This window comes from Mustelus asterias, chromosome 6, assembly GCF_964213995.1.
Source record: "Mustelus asterias chromosome 6, sMusAst1.hap1.1, whole genome shotgun sequence".
Taxonomy (NCBI): domain Eukaryota; kingdom Metazoa; phylum Chordata; class Chondrichthyes; order Carcharhiniformes; family Triakidae; genus Mustelus; species Mustelus asterias.
In genome coordinates this window covers 147966811-147988225 of record NC_135806.1, presented here as the reverse complement: position 1 = coordinate 147988225, position 21415 = coordinate 147966811, and the positions used below count along the sequence as shown (strand labels likewise).

The 21415-nt window shown below is 60.9% G+C and overlaps 1 protein-coding gene across 1 annotated transcript in view; it reads left to right on the top strand.

Moving 5' to 3' along the window:
• Nucleotides 1-3350: 3350 nt before the first annotated feature.
• LOC144494701 (G-protein coupled receptor-associated protein LMBRD2-like) overlaps nucleotides 3351-21415 on the top strand; it is a gene marked incomplete at its 5' end in the record, with an annotated part of 37836 nt that continues 19771 nt past the window's right edge. The window contains 3 exons of the mRNA XM_078213901.1: nucleotides 3351-3534; nucleotides 4984-5165; nucleotides 10675-10808. Coding sequence (XP_078070027.1) covers nucleotides 3351-3534; nucleotides 4984-5165; nucleotides 10675-10808 — 500 coding nt within the window. The remainder of the gene's footprint in view (nucleotides 3535-4983; nucleotides 5166-10674; nucleotides 10809-21415) is intronic.

Below are 21415 nucleotides of genomic sequence, written 5' to 3'. Positions count from 1 at the left end.
GGTGGGGGGTTATCGGGGGGGGGCGCGGTAGGGGTTATCGGGGGGGTGCGGTGAGGTTTATCGGGGGGGCGCGGTGGGGTTTATCGGGGGGGGCGCGGTGGGGTTTATCGGGGGGCGCGGTGGGGTTTATCGGGGGGCGCGGTGGGGTTTATCGGAGGGGGCACGGTGGGGTTTATCGGGGGGGGCGCGGTGGGGTTTATCGGGGGGGGCGCGGTGGGGTTTATCGGAGGGGGCGCGGTGGGGTTTATCGGGGGGGGGGCGCGGTGGGGTTTATCGGAGGGGGCGCGGTGGGGTTTATCGGAGGGGGCGCGGTGGGGGTTATCGGGGGGGCGCGGTGGGGTTTATCGGAGGGGGACACGGTGGGGGTTATCGGGGGGGGCGCGGTGGGGTTTATCGGAGGGGGCGCGGTGGGGTTTATCGGAGGGGACACGGTGGGGGTTATCGGGGGGGGCGCGGTGGGGGTTATCGGAGGGGGCGCGGTGGGGGTTATCGGAGGGGGCGCGGTGGGGGTTATCGGAGGGGGCGCGGTGGGGTTATCGGAGGGGGCGCGGTGGGGTTTATCGGGGGGGGCGCGGTGGGGTTTATCGGGGGGGCGCGGTGGGGTTTATCGGGGGGCGCGGTGGGGTTTATCGGGGGGAGCGCGGTGGGGTTTATCGGGGGGGGCGCGGTGGGGTTTATCGGGGGGGCGCGGTGGGGTTTATCGGGGGGGCGCGGTGGGGTTTATCGGGGAGGCGCGGTGGGGTTTATCGGGGGGGCGCGGTGGGGTTTATCGGGGGGGCGCGGTGGGGTTTATCGGGGGGGCGCGGTGGGGTTTATCGGAGGGGGCGCGGTGGGGTTTATCGGAGGGGACACGGTGGGGGTTATCGGGGGGGGGCGCGGTGGGGTTTATCGGAGGGGACACGGTGGGGTTATCGGGGGGGGCGCGGTGAGGTTTATCGGGGGGGGCGCGGTCGGGTTTATCGGAGGGGGCGCGGTGGGGTTTATCGGAGGGGGACACGGTGGGGTTTATCGGGGGGGGCGCGGGGGGGCGCGGTGGGGTTTATCGGAGGGGGCGCGGTGGGGTTTATCGGAGGGGGCGCGGTGGGGTTTATCGGGGGGGCGCGGTGGGGTTTATCGGAGGGGACGCGGTGGGGTTTATCGGAGGGGACACGGTGGGGTTTATCGGAGGGGGCGCGGTGGGGTTTATCGGGGGGGCGCGGTGGGGTTTATCGGGGGGGACACGGTGGGGTTTATCGGGGGGGGCGCGGTGGGGTTTATCGGAGGGGGCGCGGTGGGGTTTATCGGAGGGGGCGCGGTGGGGTTTATCGGGGGGGGCGCGGTGGGGTTTATCGGAGGGGACGCGGTGGGGTTTATCGGAGGGGACGCGGTGGGGTTTATCGGAGGGGGCGCGGTGGGATTTATCGGGGGGGCGCGGTGGGGTTTATCGGGGTGGCGCGGTGGGGTTATCGGAGGGGGCGCGGTGGGGTTTATCGGGGGGGCGCGGTGGGGTTTATCGGGGGGGCGCGGTGGGGTTATCGGAGGGGGCGCGGTGGGGTTTATCGGGGGGGCGCGGTGGGTTTATCGGAGGGGGCACGGTGGGGTTTATCGGAGGGGGCGCGGTGGGGTTTATCGGAGGGGGCGCGGTGGGGTTTATCGGGGGGGCGCGGTGGGGTTATCGGAGGGGGCGCGGTGGGGTTTATCGGAGGGGGCGCGGTGGGGGTTATCGGGGGGGGCGCGGTGGGGGTTATCGGAGGGGGCACGGTGGGGTTTATCGGGGGGGCGCGGTGGGGTTTATCGGAGGGGGCGCGGTGGGGGTTATCGGAGGGGGCGCGGTGGGGGTTATCGGAGGGGGCGCGGTGGGGGTTATCGGAGGGGGCACGGTGGGGTTTATCGGAGGGGGCACGGTGGGGTTTATCGGGGGGGGCACGGTGGGGGTTATCGGAGGGGACGCGGTGGGGGTTATTGGGGGGGCGCGGTGGGGTTTATCGGAGGGGGTGCGGTGGGGGTTATTGGGGGGCGCGGTGGGGTTTATCGGGGGGGGTGCGGTGGGGGTTATTGGGGGCGCGGTGGGGTTTATCGGAGGGGGTGCGGTGGGGGTTATTGGGGGGCGCGGTGGGGTTTATCGGAGGGGGTGCGGTGGGGGTTATTGGGGGGCGCGGTGGGGTTTATCGGGGGGCGCGGTGGGGTTTATCGGAGGGGGTGCGGTGGGGGTTATTGGGGGGGCGCGGTGGGGTTTATCGGGGGGGCGCGGTGGGGGTTATTGGGGGTGCGCGGTGAGGTTTATCGGGGGGCGCGGTGGGGTTTATCGGGGGGGCGCGGTGGGGTTTATCGGAGGGGGCGCGGTGGGGTTTATCGGGGGGGGCGCGGTGGGGTTTATCGGGGGGGCGCGGTGGGGGTTTATCGGGGGGGCGCGGTGGGGTTTATCGGGGGGGCGCGGTGGGGTTTATCGGGGGGGGCGCGGTGGGGTTTATCGGGGGGGCGCGGTGGGGTTTATCGGGGGGACGCGGTGGGGTTTATCGGGGGGCGCGGTGGGGTTTATCGGGGGGGCGCGGTGGGGTTTATCGGGGGGGGCGCGGTGGGGTTTATCGGGGGGGCGCGGTGGGGTTTATCGGAGGGGGCGCGGTGGGGGTTATCGGAGGGGGCGCGGTGGGGGTTATCGGAGGGGGTGCGGTGGGGTTTATCGGAGGGGGGTCGGTGGGGTTTATCGGGAGGGGCGCGGTGAGAGTTATCGGAGGGGGGTCGGTGGGGTTTATCGGGGGGGGCGCGGTGGGGGTTATCGGAGGGGGCGCGGTGGGGTTTTTCGGAGGGGGCGCGGTGGGGGTTATCGGGGGGGGCGCGGTGGGGGTTATCGGGGGGGGCGCGGTGGGTGTTATCGGGGGGGGCGCGGTGGGGTTTATCGGGGGGCGCGGTGGGGTTTATCTGAAGGGGCGCGGTGGGGGTTATCGGAGGGGGCGCGGTGGGGGTTATCGGAGGGGGGCGCGGTGGGGTTTATCGGGGGGGGCGCGGTGGGGTTTATCGGGGGGGCGCGGTGGGGTTTATCGTGGGGGGCGCGGTGGGGTTTATCGGGGGGGTGCGGTGGGGGTTATCGGGGGGGCGCGGTGGGGGTTATCGGGGGGGCGCGGTGGGGGTTATCGGGGGGGCGCGGTGGGGGTTATCGGGGGGGCGGTGGGGCGCGGTGGGGGTTATCGGGTCGGTGGGGGGTTATCGGGGGGGCGCGGTAGGGGTTATCGGGGGGGTGGGGGTTATCGAGGGTCGGTGGGGGTTATCGGGGGCGCTGGGTGTTATCGGGGGGGTGGGGTTTATCGGGGTGGGGGTGGGGTGGGGGTGATTGAGGGGGGAGTTAATCACGGCGGTGATGATCTCTGTTCCAGCTGATCTATGTGGTTCAGCGACAGCAGCGGACGCAGGTTCAGTGGGCGCTGTTACTGGATGATGCTTTTCACCTTGAGGACGTGGCGAGGAACGCAGTGAGTGGCAGCCGGCAGTTTGTGCGATCGTTCCAGAGCGTCGACACCCACAGCTGGTTCGCCCACTACATCTACACCCCCCGCGTGGGTGAGTCACCCCCGAGTGAGCCCCCGCCCCCCCCCCCCCCCCCCCCCCGCCGGTGACCCCCCCCCCCCCCCCCGCGGAGTGACCCACCCCACCCCCCCCCCCCGCGGAGTGAGCCCCCCCCCCCCCCTGCAGAGTGAGCCCACCCCCCCGCGGAGTGAGTCACCCCCCCCCACCCCCCGCGCAGAGTGACCACCCCCCCGCGGAGTGACCACCCCCCCGCGGAGTGACCACCCCCCCGCGGAGTGACCACCCCCCCGCGGAGTGACCACCCCCCGCGGAGTGACCACCCCCCCGCGGAGTGACCACCCCCCCGCGGAGTGACCACCCCCCCGCGGAGTGACCACCCCCCCGCGGAGTGACCCACCCCCCCGCGGAGTGACCACCCCCCCGCGGAGTGACCACCCCCCCCGCGGAGTGACCACCCCCCCGCGGAGTGACCACCCCCCCGCGGAGTGACCACCCCCCCGCGGAGTGACCACCCCCCCGCGGAGTGACCACCCCCCCGCGGAGTGACCACCCCCCCGCGGAGTGACCACCCCCCCGCGGAGTGACCACCCCCCCGCGGAGTGACCACCCCCCCGCGGAGTGACCACCCCCCCGCGGAGTGACCACCCCCCGCGGAGTGACCACCCCCCCGCGGAGTGACCACCCCCCCGCGGAGTGACCACCCCCCCGCGGAGTGACCACCCCCCCGCGGAGTGACCACCCCCCCGCGGAGTGACCACCCCCCCGCGGAGTGACCACCCCCCCGCGGAGTGACCACCCCCCGCGGAGTGACCACCCCCCCGCGGAGTGACCACCCCCCCGCGGAGTGACCACCCCCCCGCGGAGTGACCACCCCCCGCGGAGTGACCACCCCCCGCGGAGTGACCACCCCCCCGCGGAGTGACCACCCCCCCGCGGAGTGACCACCCCCCCGCGGAGTGACCACCCCCCCGCGGAGTGACCACCCCCCCGCGGAGTGACCACCCCCCCGCGGAGTGACCACCCCCCCGCGGAGTGACCACCCCCCCGCGGAGTGACCACCCCCCCGCGGAGTGACCACCCCCCCGCGGAGTGACCACCCCCCCGCGGAGTGACCACCCCCCCGCGGAGTGACCACCCCCCGCGGAGTGACCACCCCCCCGCGGAGTGACCACCCCCCCGCGGAGTGACCACCCCCCCGCGGAGTGACCACCCCCCCGCGGAGTGACCACCCCCCGCGGAGTGACCACCCCCCGCGGAGTGACCACCCCCCGCGGAGTGACCACCCCCCCCGCGGAGTGACCACCCCCCCCCGCGGAGTGACCACCCCCCCCGCGGAGTGACCCCCCTCCCCCGTGGCGTGAGCCCCCCCCCCCCCGTGGAGTGAACCCCCTCCGCCCCCCCCCCCCCCTCCCTGCGGAGTGAGCCCCCCCCCCCCGCGCCCACTCTTGTTGCTGTGGGTGACGTTGGGTCTTTCTCTCGCAGAGTGGTACTGGGAGTGCTTCCTCCGCGGTGTGTGTTACCGGATTGTGGCCGTGCTCCTGTCAGTGTTTTCAGTCATTGTGGTCTGGTCGGAGTGCACCTTCTTCAGCACAAGTCCCGTCCTCTCGCTCTTCGCCATCTTCATTCAAGTGGCAGAGAAAACCTACAATTACCTCTACATTGAGGTGGGTACCAGGTGGACTGGGCAAGGTGGGGGGTGGGTGTGACTGGGCGGGCTGGGCCTGGCTGGGTGCGGTGGGCTGGGTGTGGTGGGTGGGCTGGGTGCGGTGGGTTGGGTGCGGTGGGCTGGGTGCGGTGGGGTGGGTGCGGTGGGTGGGCTGGGTGTGGTGCGGTGGGCTGGGTGTGGTGGGTGGGCTGGGTGCGGTGGGCTGGGTGTGGTGGGTTGGGTGCGGTGGGCTGGGTGCGGTGGGCTGGGTGTGGTGGGTGGGCTGGGTGCGGTGGGCTGGGTGCGGTGGGCTGGGTGCGGTGGGCTGGGTGTGGTGCGGTGGGCTGGGTGCGGTGGGTGGCTGGGTGTGGTGCGGTGGGCTGGGTGTGGTGCGGTGGGCTGGGTGTGGACGGGGCTGGGTGTGGTGGGCTGGGTGTGGTGCGGTGGGCTGGGTGCGGTGGGTGGGCTGGGTGTGGTGCGGTGGGCTGGGCTGGGTGTGGTGGGTTGGGTGCGGTGGGTGGGCTGGGGTGCGGTGGGTGGGCTGGGTGCGGTGGGTGGGCTGGGTGCGGTGGGTGGGCTGGGTGCGGTGGGTGGGCTGGGTGCGGTGGGGTGGGTGCGGTGGGTGGGCTGGGTGCGGTGGGTGGGCTGGGTGTGGTGCGGTGGGCTGGGTGTGGACGGGCTGGGTGTGCTGGGTGGGCTGGGTGTGGTGGGTGGGCTGGGTGTGGTGGGTGGGCTGGGTGTGGTGGGGCGGGCTGGGTGTGGTGGGTTGGGTGCGGTGGGCTGGGTGTGGTGGGCTGGGTGTGGTGGGTGGGCTGGGTGCGGTGGGTGGGCTGGGGTGTGGTGGGTTGGGTGCGGTGGGCTGGGTGTGGTGGACGGGCTGGGTGTGGTGGGTTGGGTGCGGTGGGCTGGGTGTGGTGGGTGGGCTGGGTGTGGTGGGTTGGGTGCGGTGGGCTGGGTGTGGTGGACGGGCTGGGTGCGGTGGGCGGGCTGGGTGCGGTGGGGCGGGCTGGGTGTGGTGGGTTGGGTGCGGTGGGCTGGGTGTGGTGGGCTGGGTGTGGTGGGTGGGCTGGGTGTGGTGGGTGGGCTGGGTGTGGTGGGTTGGGTGCGGTGGGCTGGGTGCGGTGGGGTGGGTGCGGTGGGTGGGCTGGGTGTGGTGCGGTGGGCTGGGTGTGGACGGGCTGGGTGTGCTGGGTGGGCTGGGTGGTGGACGGGCTGGGTGTGGTGGGTGGGCTGGGTGTGGTGGGGCGGGCTGGGTGTGGTGGGTTGGGTGCGGTGGGCTGGGTGTGGTGGGCTGGGTGTGGTGGGTGGGCTGGGTGCGGTGGGCTGGGTGCGGTGGGGTGGGTGCGGTGGGTGGGCTGGGTGCGGTGGGTGGGCTGGGTGGGGTGGGTGTGGTGGGTGGGCTGGGTGTGGTGGGTGGGCTGGGTGTGGTGGGTGGGCTGGGTGTGGTGGGTTGGGTGCGGTGGGCTGGGTGCGGTGGGGTGGGTGCGGTGGGTGGGCTGGGTGTGGTGGGTGGGCTGGGTGTGGTGCGGTGGGCTGGGTGTGGACGGGCTGGGTGTGCTGGGTGGGCTGGGTGTGGACGGGCTGGGTGTGGTGGGTGGGCTGGGTGTGGTGGGGCGGGCTGGGTGTGGTGGGTTGGGTGCGGTGGGCTGGGTGTGGTGGGCTGGGTGTGGTGGGTGGGCTGGGTGCGGTGGGTGGGCTGGGTGTGGTGGGTTGGGTGCGGTGGGCTGGGTGTGGTGGACGGGCTGGGTGTGGTGGGTTGGGTGCGGTGGGCTGGGTGTGGTGGGTGGGCTGGGTGTGGTGGGTTGGGTGCGGTGGGCTGGGTGTGGTGGACGGGCTGGGTGCGGTGGGCGGGCTGGGTGCGGTGGGGCGGGCTGGGTGTGGTGGGTTGGGTGCGGTGGGCTGGGTGTGGTGGGCTGGGTGTGGTGGGTGGGCTGGGTGTGGTGGGTGGGCTGGGTGTGGTGGGTTGGGTGCGGTGGGCTGGGTGCGGTGGGGTGGGTGCGGTGGGTGGGCTGGGTGTGGTGCGGTGGGCTGGGTGTGGACGGGCTGGGTGTGCTGGGTGGGCTGGGTGTGGACGGGCTGGGTGTGGTGGGTGGGCTGGGTGTGGTGGGGCGGGCTGGGTGTGGTGGGGCGGGTGCGGTGGGCTGGGTGTGGTGGGCTGGGTGTGGTGGGTGGGCTGGGTGCGGTGGGCTGGGTGCGGTGGGTGGGCTGGGTGCGGTGGGTGGGCTGGGTGTGGTGGGTGGGCTGGGTGTGGTGGGTGGGCTGGGTGTGGTGGGTTGGGTGCGGTGGGCTGGGTGCGGTGGGGTGGGTGCGGTGGGTGGGCTGGGTGTGGTGGGTGGGCTGGGTGTGGTGCGGTGGGCTGGGTGTGGACGGGCTGGGTGTGCTGGGTGGGCTGGGTGTGGACGGGCTGGGTGTGGTGGGTGGGCTGGGTGTGGTGGGGCGGGCTGGGTGTGGTGGGTTGGGTGTGGTGGGTTGGGTGCGGTGGGCTGGGTGTGGTGGGTGGGCTGGGTGTGGTGGGTGGGCTGGGTGTGGTGGGTGGGCTGGGTGTGGTGGGGCGGGCTGGGTGTGGTGGGTTGGGTGTGGTGGGCTGGGTGTGGTGGGTGGGCTGGGTGTGGTGGGTGGGCTGGGTGTGGTGGGTTGGGTGCGGTGGGCTGGGTGCGGTGGGGTGGGTGCGGTGGGTGGGCTGGGTGTGGTGGGTGGGCTGGGTGTGGTGGGTGGGCTGGGTGTGGTGGGTGGGCTGGGTGCGGTGGGCTGGGTGCGGTGGGGTGGGTGCGGTGGGTGGGCTGGGTGTGGTGCGGTGGGCTGGGTGTGGACGGGCTGGGTGTGCTGGGTGGGCTGGGTGTGGACGGGCTGGGTGTGGTGGGTGGGCTGGGTGTGGTGGGGCGGGCTGGGTGTGGTGGGTTGGGTGCGGTGGGCTGGGTGTGGTGGGCTGGGTGTGGTGGGTGGGCTGGGTGCGGTGGGCTGGGTGCGGTGGGTGGGCTGGGTGCGGTGGGTGGGCTGGGTGCGGTGGGTGGGCTGGGTGGGGTGGGTGGGCTGGGTGGGGTGGGTGGGCTGGGTGTGGTGGGTTGGGTGCGGTGGGCTGGGTGCGGTGGGGTGGGTGCGGTGGGTGGGCTGGGTGTGGTGGGTGGGCTGGGTGTGGTGCGGTGGGCTGGGTGTGGACGGGCTGGGTGTGCTGGGTGGGCTGGGTGTGGACGGGCTGGGTGTGGTGGGTGGGCTGGGTGTGGTGGGGCGGGCTGGGTGTGGTGGGTTGGGTGCGGTGGGCTGGGTGCGGTGGGCTGGGTGTGGTGGGTGGGCTGGGTGGGGTGGGTGCGGTGGGCTGGGTGTGGTGGGTGGGCTGGGTGCGGTGGGGTGGGTGCGGTGGGTGGGGTGGGTGCGGTGGGTGGGCTGGGTGGGGTGGGTGTGGTGGGGTGGGTGTGGTGGGGCGGGCTGGGTGCGGTGGACGGGCTGGGTGCGGTGGACGGGCTGGGTGCGGTGGACGGGCTGGGTGCGGTGGACGGGCTGGGTGCGGTGGGCGGGCTGGGTGCGGTGGGCGGGCTGGGTGCGGTGGGCGGGCTGGGTGCGGTGGACGGGCTGGGTGCGGTGGACGGGCTGGGTGCGGTGGACGGGCTGGGTGCGGTGGGCGGGCTGGGTGCGGTGGGCGGGCTGGGTGCGGTGGGCGGGCTGGGTGCGGTGGGCGGGCTGGGTGGGGTGGGCGGGTTGGGTGCGGTGGACGGGTTGGGTGCGGTGGACGGGTTGGGTGCGGTGGACGGGTTGGGTGCGGTGGACGGGTTGGGTGCGGTGGACGGGTTGGGTGCGGTGGACGGGCTGGGTGCGGTGGACGGGCTGGGTGCGGTGGACGGGCTGGGTGCGGTGGACGGGCTGGGTGGGGTGGACGGGTTGGGTGGGGCGGGCTGGGTGCGGTGGACGGGTTGGGTGCGGTGGGGCGGGCTGGGTGCGGTGGGCGGGCTGGGTGGGGTGGGCGGGCTGGGTGGGGTGGGCTGGGTGCGGTGGACGGGTTGGGTGCGGTGGACGGGTTGGGTGCGGTGGACGGGTTGGGTGCGGTGGACGGGTTGGGTGCGGTGGACGGGTTGGGTGCGGTGGGTGGGCTGGGTGGGGTGGACGGGTTGGGTGGGGTGGGCGGGCTGGGTGCGGTGGGCGGGCTGGGTGCGGTGGGCGGGATGGGTGCGGTGGGTGGGCTGGGTGCGGTGGGCTGGGTGTGGTGGGTGGGCTGGGTGGGGTGGGTGCGGTGGGCTGGGTGTGGTGGGTGGGCTGGGTGCGGTGGGGTGGGTGCGGTGGGTGGGGTGGGTGCGGTGGGTGGGCTGGGTGGGGTGGGTGTGGTGGGGTGGGTGTGGTGGGGCGGGCTGGGTGCGGTGGACGGGCTGGGTGCGGTGGACGGGCTGGGTGCGGTGGACGGGCTGGGTGCGGTGGACGGGCTGGGTGCGGTGGGCGGGCTGGGTGCGGTGGGCGGGCTGGGTGCGGTGGGCGGGCTGGGTGCGGTGGACGGGCTGGGTGCGGTGGACGGGCTGGGTGCGGTGGGCGGGCTGGGTGCGGTGGGCGGGCTGGGTGCGGTGGGCGGGCTGGGTGCGGTGGGCGGGCTGGGTGGGGTGGGCGGGTTGGGTGCGGTGGACGGGTTGGGTGCGGTGGACGGGTTGGGTGCGGTGGACGGGTTGGGTGCGGTGGACGGGTTGGGTGCGGTGGACGGGTTGGGTGCGGTGGACGGGCTGGGTGCGGTGGACGGGCTGGGTGCGGTGGACGGGCTGGGTGCGGTGGACGGGCTGGGTGGGGTGGACGGGTTGGGTGGGGCGGGCTGGGTGCGGTGGACGGGTTGGGTGCGGTGGGGCGGGCTGGGTGCGGTGGGCGGGCTGGGTGGGGTGGGCGGGCTGGGTGGGGTGGGCTGGGTGCGGTGGACGGGTTGGGTGCGGTGGACGGGTTGGGTGCGGTGGACGGGTTGGGTGCGGTGGACGGGTTGGGTGCGGTGGACGGGTTGGGTGCGGTGGGTGGGCTGGGTGGGGTGGACGGGTTGGGTGGGGTGGGCGGGCTGGGTGCGGTGGGCGGGCTGGGTGCGGTGGGCGGGATGGGTGCGGTGGGCGGGCTGGGTGCGGTGGGGCGGGCTGGGTGCGGTGGGCGGGCTGGGTGCGGTGGGATGGGTGTGGTGGACGGGCTGGGTGCGGTGGGGCGGGCTGGGTGCGGTGGGTGTGGTGGGTGGTCTTGGTGTGGGTGGGCTGGGTGTGGTGGGTGGGCTGGGTGTGGGTGGGCTGGGTGTGGTGGGTGGTCTTGGTGTGGGTGGGCTGGGTGCGGTGGGTGGGCTGGGTGGGCTGGGTGCGGTGGGTGGGCTGGGTGCGGTGGGTGGGCTGGGTGCGGTGGGTGGGCTGGGTGCGGTGGGTGGGCTGGGTGCGGTGGGTGCGGGCTGGGTGTGGTGGGTGGGCTGGGTGCGGTGGGTGGGCTGGGTGCGGTGGGTGGGCTGGGTGCGGTGGGTGCGGGCTGGGTGCGGTGGGTGCGGGGGCAGGCTGCAGTTTGTCCCTGACTAATTCTCTCGCTCTCACTCCCTTCAGCTGGCTTGCTTCATCAGTATTTTCTTCCTGAGTAACTGCATCTACTCCACCGTCTTCAAGATTCGAATCTTTAATTATTACTACCTGGCTGCACATCATCAAACTGACGCTTACAGTCTCCTCTTCAGTGGCATGTGAGTGTCCGCGTCACTGTAACACCGTCACTCGCTCCTCACTCACCATCATCTCCTAACATCCACGGTGTAGCTGGGGATGCGTCAGAATCCTCCAATCTGTCTCATCAGTCAGTGGCTGATTCCCCCAACCTGAACCAACATCCTGTTACCCAACAGAAAGCAAAGGTAGCTTCGCAATTCCAAATGGATTCGCTGCCTTGCCACCTTTACGAGGTCAGAGAGATCCACTTTCCACACCACTGTCGGATTTTTTATTTGTGGGACATGGGATTCGCTGGTTGCCCAACATTTATTGCCCATCCCTAGTTGTTCTTGTTCAGAAGGCAGTTGCTGTGACTCTGGAGTTATCTAGATCCATCTGGTTCACTAGTATCCTTTAGGGAAGGAAATGGGTGGCACAGTGGTTAGCACTGCTACCTCAGCGCCAGGGACCCGGGTTCGATTCGCAGCTTGGGTCACTGTCTATGCCGAGTTTACACGTTCTCTCTGTGTCTGTGTGGGTTTCCTCCAGGTGCTCCGGTTTCAAAGAACAAAGAACAATACAGCACAGGAACAGGCCCTTCGGCCCTCCAAACCCGCGCCGCTCCCTGGTCCAAACTAGACCATTCTTTTGTATCCCTCCATTCCCACTCCGTTCATATGGCTATCTAGATAAGTCTTAAACGTTCCCAGTGTGTCCGCCTCCACCACCTTGCCTGGCAGCGCATTCCAGGCCCCCACCACCCTCTGTGCAAAATATGTCCTTCTGATATCTGTGTTAAACCTCCCCCCCTTCACCTTGAACCTATGACCCCTCGTGAACGTCACCACCGACCTGGGGAAAAGCTTCCCACCGTTCACCCTATCTATGCCTTTCATAATTTTATACACCTCTATTAGGTCTCCCCTCATCCTCCGTCTTTCCAGTGAGAACAACCCCAGTTTACCCAATCTCTCCTCATAACTAAGCCCCTCCATACCAGGCAACATCCTGGTAAACCTCCTCTGTACTCTCTCTAAAGCCTCCACGTCCTTCTGGTAGTGTGGCGACCAGAACTGGGCGCAGTATTCCAAATGCGGCCGAACCAACGTTCTATACATCTGCAACATCAGACCCCAACTTTTATGCTCTATGCCCCGTCCTATAAAGGCAAGCATGCCATATGCCTTCTTCACCACCTTCTCCACCTGTGACGTCACCTTCAAGGATCTGTGGACTTGCACACCCAGGTCCCTCTGCGTATCTACACCCTTTATGGTTCTGCCATTTATCGTATAGCTCCCCCCGACGTTAGTTCTACCAAAATGCATCACTTCGCATTTATCTGGATTGAACTCCATCTGCCATTTCTTTGCCCAAATTTCCAGCCTATCTATATCCTTCTGTAGCCTCTGACAATGTTCCTCACTATCTGCAAGTCCAGCCAATTTCGTGTCGTCCGCAAACTTACTGATCACCCCAGTTACACCTTCTTCCAGATCGTTTATATAAATCACAAACAGCAGAGGTCCCAATACAGAGCCCTGCGGAACCCACTAGTCACAGGCCTCCAGCCGGAAAAAGACCCTTCCACTACCACCCTCTGTCTTCTATGACCAAGCCAGTTCTCCACCCATCTAGCCACCTCCCCCTTTATCCCATGAGATCCAACCTTTTTCACCAGCCTACCATGAGGGACTTTGTCAAACGCTTTACTAAAGTCCATATAGACGACATCCACGGCCCTTCCCTCGTCAACCATTCTAGCCACTTCTGTTCCTGTGCTGTATTGTTCTTTGTTCTTTGTTCTACCATGCGGCACCTTGTCAAAGGCCTTGCTAAAGTCCATGTAGACAACATTAACTGCACTGCCCTCATCTACCTTCTTGGTTACCCCTTCAAAAAACTCAATCAAATTTGTGAGACATGATTTTCCACTCACAAAGCCATGCTGACTGTCCCTAATCAGTCCTTGTGTCTCTAAATGCCTGTAGATCCTGTCTCTCAGAATACTTTCCAACAAATTACCCACCACAGATGTGAGGCTCACCGGCCTGTAGTTCCCAGGCTTTTCCCTGCAGCCCTTTTAAAACAAAGGCACAACATTTGCCACTCTCCAATGTTCAGGGACCTCACCCGTGACTATCGATGATTCAAATATCTCTGGAAATCTTCCCCACAACAGCCAGTCAGTGTCACCGCTCTGCTGCCCTCTGCTGGAAACAAAAACAACCTAAGCCTATCCAACCCGTCTTCATATCTTAAATGTTCCATCCCAGGCAGCATCCTGGTGAATCTCCTCTGCACCCCCTCCAGTGCAATCACATCCTTCCTATAATGTGGTGACCAGAACTGCACCCAGTGCTCCCCCTGTGGCCTCAGCAAATCTGGAATACAAAGAACAAAGAAAATTACAGCACAGGAACAGGCCATTCGGCCCTCCCAGCCTGCACCGACCACACTGCCTGACTGAACTAAAACCCCCTCCCCTTCCGGGGACCGTATCCCTCTATTCCCATCCTATTCATGTATTTGGCAAGACTTCCCCTCGGGAGTAGTGATTATAACGTGAGAGAATTTAATCTTCAGTTTGAGAATAAGAAACTTGGGTCAGAAACAACTGTGTTTAACTTAAGTCAATGGCATTACAATAAAATGAGGATAGAATTAGCTAAAAAGGGCTGGATAGATAGATTAGCAGCAAGGACAGGGCGTAAACACTAAGAACAAAGAACAATACAGCACAGGAACAGGCCCTTCGGCCCTCCAAGCCCGCGCCGCTCCCTGGCCCAAACTAGACCATTCTTTTGTATCCCCTGGCAGATATTCAAGGAGGTAATTCATAACTCTCAGTAAAATTTATCCCAGTAAGGAGGAAAGATTCTAAGAGAAGGATAAACAAGCTATGGCTAACCAAGGAAGTTAAGGAGATTATTAAGTTGAAGAAAACTTTGGGCGGCACAGTGGTTAGCACTTCTGCTTCACAGCTCCAGGGACCCAGGTTCGATTCCCGGCTCGGGTCACTGTCTGTGTGGAGTTTGCATGTTCTCCCCGTGTCTGCGTGGGTTTCCTCCGGATGCTCCGGTTTCCTCCCACCGTCCAAAAATGTGCGGGTTAGGTCCATTGGCCATGCTAAATTCTCACTTAGTGTCCCGGGAATGCGTAGGCTCGAGGGATTAGTGGGGTAAATATGCAGGGTTACAGGGCCGAGTGGGATTGTGGTCGGTGCAGACTCGATGGGCTGAATGGCCTCCTTCTGCACTGTAGGGATTCTATGAGTCTATGAATTCTCTGAAAAGCACGAAGGAGGCAAAAGTCAGTGATAGCCCTGAAAACTGGGATAAATTCAAAATGCAGCAAAGAGGGATTAGAAAGATGATAGAGAGAAAATAAACGACAGGGCAAACTAACTGACAATAAAAGCTTCTTTAAATATATAAAAAGAGACAGAGGTCAAAGTGAAATGAATTTGGGGAGATCGAGGAACAAGGAAATCACAGAGGACTTAAACAGATATTTTGCATCAGTCGTTACGGTGGAAGGTACTTCGAACATCCCACTAATAATAAATATAGGGAGAAATTCAGTATCATCACTACAGAACAAAGAACATTACAGCACAGGAACAGGTCCTTCGGCCCTCCAAGCCTGCACCCACCATGCTGCCCAACTGAACTAAAACCCCCGACCCTTCCGGGGACCATATCCCTCTATTCCCATCCCATCCATGTATTTGTCAAGACGCCCATTAAAAGTCACTACCGTATCCGCTTCCAGTACCTCCCCCGGCAACGGGTTTCAGGCACCCACTACTCTCTGTGTAAAAAATCTGCCCGTACATCTCCTTTAAATCTTGCCCCTCGCACCTTAAACCTATTCCCCCTCGTAATTGACTCTTCCACCCTGGGAAAAAGCTTCTGACTATCCACTCTGTCCATGCCTCTCATAATCTTGTAGACTCCTATCAGGTCATAGAGTCAGAGAGGTTTACAGCATGGAAACAGGCCCTTCGGCCCAACTTGTCCATGCTGCCCTTTTTTTTTAAAACCCCTAAACTAATCCCAATTGCCTGCATTTGGCCCATATCCCTCTATACCCATCGTACCCATGTAACTATCTAAATGCTTTTTAAAAGCTAAAATTGTACCCGCCTCTACTACTACCTCTGGCAGCTTGTTCCAGACACTCACACCCTCTGTGTGAAAAAATTGCCCCTCTGGACACTTTTGTATCTCTCCCCTCTCACCTGAAACCTATGCCCTCTAGTTTTAGACTCCCCTACCTTTGGGAAAAGATATTGACTTTCTACCTTGTCTATGTCCCTCATTATTTTATAGACCTCTATGAGGTTATCCCTCAGCCTCCTACACTCCAGAGAAAAAAGTCCCAGTCTATTCAACCTCTCCTTATAACTCAATCCATCAAGTCCCGGTAGCATCCTAGTAAATCTTTTCTGCACTCTTTCTAGTTTAATAATATCCTTTCTATAATAGGGTGACCAGAACTGTACACAGTATTCCAAGTGTGGCCTTACCAATGTCTTGTACAACTTCAACAAGACGTCCCAACTCCTGTATTCAATGTTCTGACCGATGAAACCAAGCATGCTGAATGCCTTCTTCACCACTCTGTCCACCTGTGACTCCACTTTCAAGGAGCTATGAACATGTACCCCTAGATCTCTTTGTTCTGTATGTAACCCCCTGCTGATCACTAGATGGGGCTACTATTTAACTGTTCGATTTACAGGATCCTGAATTCCTAGCAGTTGATGGTGAGCTGGCTAAATTTCCTGTTTACCTATAAATGCCAGTCCAGGCTTGCATGGAAAGGATTTGAGTATGTTTAGCGCGGTGCCTCCAAAAATGTTATTGAGATAAAACTTATCATGAGAAACGATTCAGAACAACAAGGTAAACGGAATAACAAAAAAATGTTATAACAAATATAATTAGCAGATATAAACAAGTAAAGAATCCCAACTGAAGATTTTCCAATTAACAGTTTCAACCTGAGAAATGTTCAGAATATCACCAAGCACTTTGAATTTTAAACGTTGGGGCCCATCCGTTGGTGCACATCTGGAGAAAACCACATTCTGTTACCGTTCCTGTCTGATAGTACTCACTTAACCCCGACACACACACACAGTCCAGACGGGTCTACGAGAGGGAAGATGATGGAGCAAGCACACGAGGCAGAGGTGCCGCGAGCTATCTGTGCAGTAACGCAGGTCCAGTGCGCTGAAGGCTGTCCTCCTCGGCAGTCATGAAAAACCAAGCAGTTCTACCTGAGAAAGATTCACTTCGAACTGACTTTTTACTGCCTCTGAAAAGCTTCTCTTCAAAAACGTGGCTGTCCCTCTTCTGCACACTCCCTCCTCAGCTCTGCAGCTGCTTCACTTCCTGGCGCCTTTTTTTTTCTTCCCGCCCCCAGAGCAATCCCATTGGCCCAGCCCACATCACTCAACCAACAGCATCCTGTTCACAGCACCCGCCTGGCAAACAGGACACTGAAACCCACAAGGGACAAAGAACACTGGTAAACGTCTTCCCCACAAGTTTTCCTCAGTCCCTTACATGTATCTCTCCCCAGCGCCCGACCATTAACTGAGTAAGTCCTGTCCTGGTTCAATCTACCAAAATGCATCACCTCGCATTTGTCTAAATTAAACTCCATCTGCCATTCGTCAGCCCACGGGCCCAATTGATCAAGATCCCGTTGCAATTGGAGATAACCTTCCTCACTGTCCACCATGCCACCAATCCTAGTGTCATCTGCGAACTTACTAACCATGCCCCCTATATTCTCATCCAAATCATTAATATAAATGACAAATAACAGTGGGCCCAGCACTGATCCCTGAGGCACACCGCTGGTCACAGGCCTCCAGTTTGAAAAACAACCCTCTACAACAACCACCCTCTGGCTTCTGTCAAGAAGCCAATTTTATATCCATTTAGATACCTCACCCTGGATCCCGTGAGATTTAACTTTATGCAACAACCTACCATGCGGTACCTTGTCAAAGACCTTGCTAAAGTCCATGTAGACAACATCAACTGCACTGCCCTCATCTACCTTCTTGGTTACCGCTTCAAAAAACTCAATCAAATTTGTGAGACATGATTTTCCACTCACAAAGCCATGCTGACTGTCCCTAATCAGTCCTTGCGTCTCTAAATGCCTGTAGATCCTGTCTCTCAAAATACCTTCCAACAATTTACCCACCACAGACGTGAGGCTCACTGGCCTGTAGTTCCCAGGCTTTTCCCTGCAGCCCTTTTTAAACAAAGGCACAACATTTGCCACTCTCCAATCTTCAGGCACCTCACCCGTGACTATCGATGATTCAAATATCTCGGCTAGGGGACCCGCAATTTCCTTCCCAGCCTCCCACAATGTCCTGGGATACACTTCATCAGGTCCCGGGGATTTATCTACCTTGATGCACTTTAAGACTTCCAGCACCTCCTTCTCTGTCATATGTGCACTCCTCAAGACATCACTATTTATTTCTCCAAGTTCACTAACATCCATGCTTTTCTCAACAGCAAATACTGATGAGAAATATTCATTTAGGATCTCACCCATCTCTTGTGGATAAGCACATAGATTACCTTGTTGATTCTTAAGAGGCCTTACTCTCTCCCTTGTTACTCTTTTGCCCTTTATGTATTTGTAGAAGCTCTTTGGATTCTCCTTTGCCTTATCTGCCAAAACAATCTTGTGTCCCCTTTTTGCCCTCCTGATTTCTCTCTTAACTCTACTCCTACACCCCCTTTACTCTTCAAGGGGTTCACTTGAACCCAGCTGCCTGTGCATGTCATTTGTCTCTTTCTTTAAAATTAAGTAAAGAAAAATACTACTCGAAAAATAAAGGCAAAAAAACACACTCACTAAATAACTAACTAGATAAATAAATCTCTCACCAGCACTCCTGCCACAAATCACTCCCTCTCTGCTTGCTCCAGTGGAACAATGAGGGTGATCCTCCCAGGTAACTGACTTCTAAAGTTAATAAAAAGCGTTTTCTTTTCTTAATATTAAACTGAAAACCGGAAGTGGGCCGCTAAGGAGTCTGGGAAGGGTTTTTTTAAGCGTGCGAAGTATAAAAGGTAGGCTGCAGTATACAGCGGGCAGCGTCGGGAGCGGGCAGGGGAGTGAGCAGGGAGCAGAGTGTGAGCTATAAGGGCTTTGGCTCACAGGGCTTCGGGGGACAGGGCGAGCAGGGGTGAGTTTTTATTTCTTGTTTACTTTTCTGTGTACCTTGGTATAAAGGGGCAAATATGAGTGTGAAGCCAGTGTGTTGCTCGCAGTGCAGTATGTGGGAGGTCCTGGAGGCACCTGGCCTCCCGGACATCCACATCTGTGAGGGGTGTGTCGAGCTGCGGTTCCTGAGGGCCCGTGTTAGGGAGCTGGAACTGCAGCTTGACGATCTTAGGCTGGTAAGGGAGAATGAGGAGGTGATAGACAAGAGCTATCATCAGGAGGTCACACCAGGGCCACGGGAGGAGGCCAAGTGGGTGACGGCCAGGAAGGGTAAAGCTCGGGTGATTGAGAGCACCCCGGTGGAAGTGCCCCTACATAACAAGTACTCCTGCCTGAGGACTGCTGGGGGGGACAGCCCGCCTGGGGGAAGCAGCAGTGGCCGTGTCTCCGGGGTGGAGTCCGGCCCTGTAACTCAGAGGGCTAAGGAAAAGAGGAGGAAGGCAGTGTTAATCGGGGACTTGGCAGTAAGGGGGTCGGACAGGCGATTTTGCGGAGGCAGGTGGGAGTCTCGGATGGTGGTCTGCCTCCCTGGGGCCAGGATCCAGGATGTCGCTGGTCGACTCCCAGAAATCCTGAGGTGGGAGGGAGAGGAGCCAGAGGTAGCGGTACATATTGGTACCGCTGATGTGGGTAAGAAGGGGGAAGGGGTCATGAAAAGAGAGTATAGGGAATTAGGGAGACAGCTGAGAAGGAGGAAAGCAAAGGTAGTAATCTCAGGATTGCTGCCTGTGCCACGGGAAGGTGAGGGCAGGAATGGAGTGAGGTGGAGGATGAATGTGTGGCTGAGGGACTGGTGCAGGGGGCAGGGATTCAGGTTCCTGGACCATTGGGACCTCTTTAGGGGCAGGTGTGACCTGTACACAAAAAACGGGTGGCACTTGAATCCCAGGGGGACCAATATCCTGGCAGGAAGGTTGACTAAGCTACTGGGGAGAATTTAAACTAGATAGGTTGGGGGGAGGGGATCGAGAAGAGGTGACTGGGAGTGAGGAAGTTAGCTCGCAAACTGAGAAGGGTTATAGACAGTGCAAGAGGGAGGATGGGCGGGGATAGAGAAGGGGAGAGCTCAGACCAAAGGATTGGGATGTGTTTGCTTTAATGCCAGGAGTACAGTGAATAAAGGGGATGCGCTCAGAGCGTGGATCGATGCCTGGAAGTGTGATGTGGTGGCCATTACGGAGACTTGGATGTCTCAGGGACAGGACTGGATACTCCAGGTGCCGGGATTCAAATGTTTCAGGAAGGACAGGGAGGGAGGCAAGAGAGGGGGTGGCGTGGCACTGCTGATCAGGGATAGTGTCACAGCTGTAGAGAAGGTGTATGCTGTGGAGGGATTGTCTACAGAGTCTCTGTGGGTGGAAGTTCGGAGTGAGAAGGGGTCGATCACTTTGCTGGGAGTTTTCTATAGGCCGCCCAATAGTAACAGGGAGGTGGAGGAGCGGGTAGGGAAACAGATCCTGGAGAGATGCAGTAATAGCAGAGTTGTTGTGATGGGAGACTTTAATTTCCAAAACATAGATTGGAATATCCCTCGGGTAAGGGGATTGGATGGGGAGGAGTTCGTTAGGTGTGTTCAGGAGGGTTTCCTGACACAGCATGTGGACAAGCCTACAAGAGGAGAGGCTGTACTTGATCTGATACTGACCAATGAACCTGGACAGGTGTCAGATCTCTCAGTGGGAGAGCATCTTGGGGATAGTGATCATAACTCTATCTCCTTTATGCTTGCATTGGAAAAAGAGAGGATCAGGCAAGCTAGGAAAGTGTTTATATGGAGTAAGGGGAAATATGAAGACATAAGGCAGCAAATTAGAGGAGTGAATTGGAAGGAGGTATTCTCGGGGAAATGTACTGAAGAGAGGTGGCAGTTTTTCAAGGAATGATGCGATTAGGCAAGAATTAGGGGGCATAAGTTGGGAACAGAAACTGTCAGGGAAAGGCACTAATGAAAAGTGGAACTTTTTCAAGGAACAAATACTGGGTGTCCTTGATAGGTATGTCCCTGTTAGGCAGAGATGAAATGGCCGAGTGAGGGAACCATGGTTCACGAAAGAGGTGGAATGTCTTGTGAAACGGAAGAGGGAAGCTTATGTAGGGATAAGGAAACAAGGTTCAGATGGCTCGATTGAGGGTTACAAGTTAGCAAGGAATGAGCTGAAAAAGGGGCTTAGGAGAGCTAGGAGGGGACATGAGAAGTCCTTGGCGGGTCGGATCAAGGAAAACCCCAAGGCTTTTTACTCTTATGTGAGGAATTAAAGAATGACCAGGGTGAGGTTAGGGCCGGTCAAGGACAGTAGTGGGAACTTGTGTATGGAGTCAGTAGAGATAGGCGAGGTGATGAATGAATACTTTTCTTCAGTGTTCACCAAGGAGAGGGACCATGTCTTTGAGGAAGAGAAGGTGTTACAGGCTAATAGGCTGGAGGAAATAGATGTTCGGAGGGAGGATGTCCTGGCAGTTTTGAATAAACTGAAGGTCGATAAGTCCTCTGGGCCTGATGAAATGTATCCTAGGATTCTTTGGGAGGCAAGGGATGAGATTGCAGAGCATTTGGCTTTGATCTTTGGGTCCTCGCTGTCCACGGGGATGGTGCCAGAGGACTGGAGAGTGGCGAATGTTGTTCCTCTGTTTAAGAAAGGGAATAGAAATGACCCTGGTAATTATAGACCGGTTCGTCTTACTTCGGTGGTTGGTAAATTGAATGAAAAGGTCCTTAGGGATGGGATTTACGACCATTTAGAAAGATGCGGATTAATCCGGGATAGTCAGCACGGATTCGTGAAGGGAAAGTCGTGCCTCACAAATTTGATAGAATTTTTTGAGGAGGTAACTAAGTGTGTTGATGAAGGTAGGGCAGTTGATGCCATATACATGGATTTTAGTAAGGCGTTTGATAAGGTCCCCCATGGTCGGCTTATGATGAAAGTGAGGAGGTGTGGGATAGAGGGAAAGTTGGCCGATTGGATAGGTAACTGGCTGTCTGATCGAAGACAGAGGGTGGTGGTGGATGGAAAATTTTCGGACTGGAGGCAGGTTGCTAGCGGAGTGCCGCAGGGATCAGTGCTTGGTCCTCTGCTCTTTGTGATTTTTATTAATGACTTGGAGGAGGGGGCTGAAGGGTGGATCAGTAAATTTGCTGATGACACCAAGATTGGTGGAGTAGTGGATGAGGTGGAGGGCTGTTGTAGGCTGCAAAGAGACATAGATAGGAAGCAGAGTTGGGCTGAAAAATGGCAAATGGAGTTTAACCCTGATAAATGTGAGGTGATTCATTTTGGTAGGACTAATTTAAATGTGGATTACAGGGTCAAAGGTAGGGTTCTGAAGACTGTGGAGGAACAGAGAGATCTTGGGGTCCATATCCACAGATCTC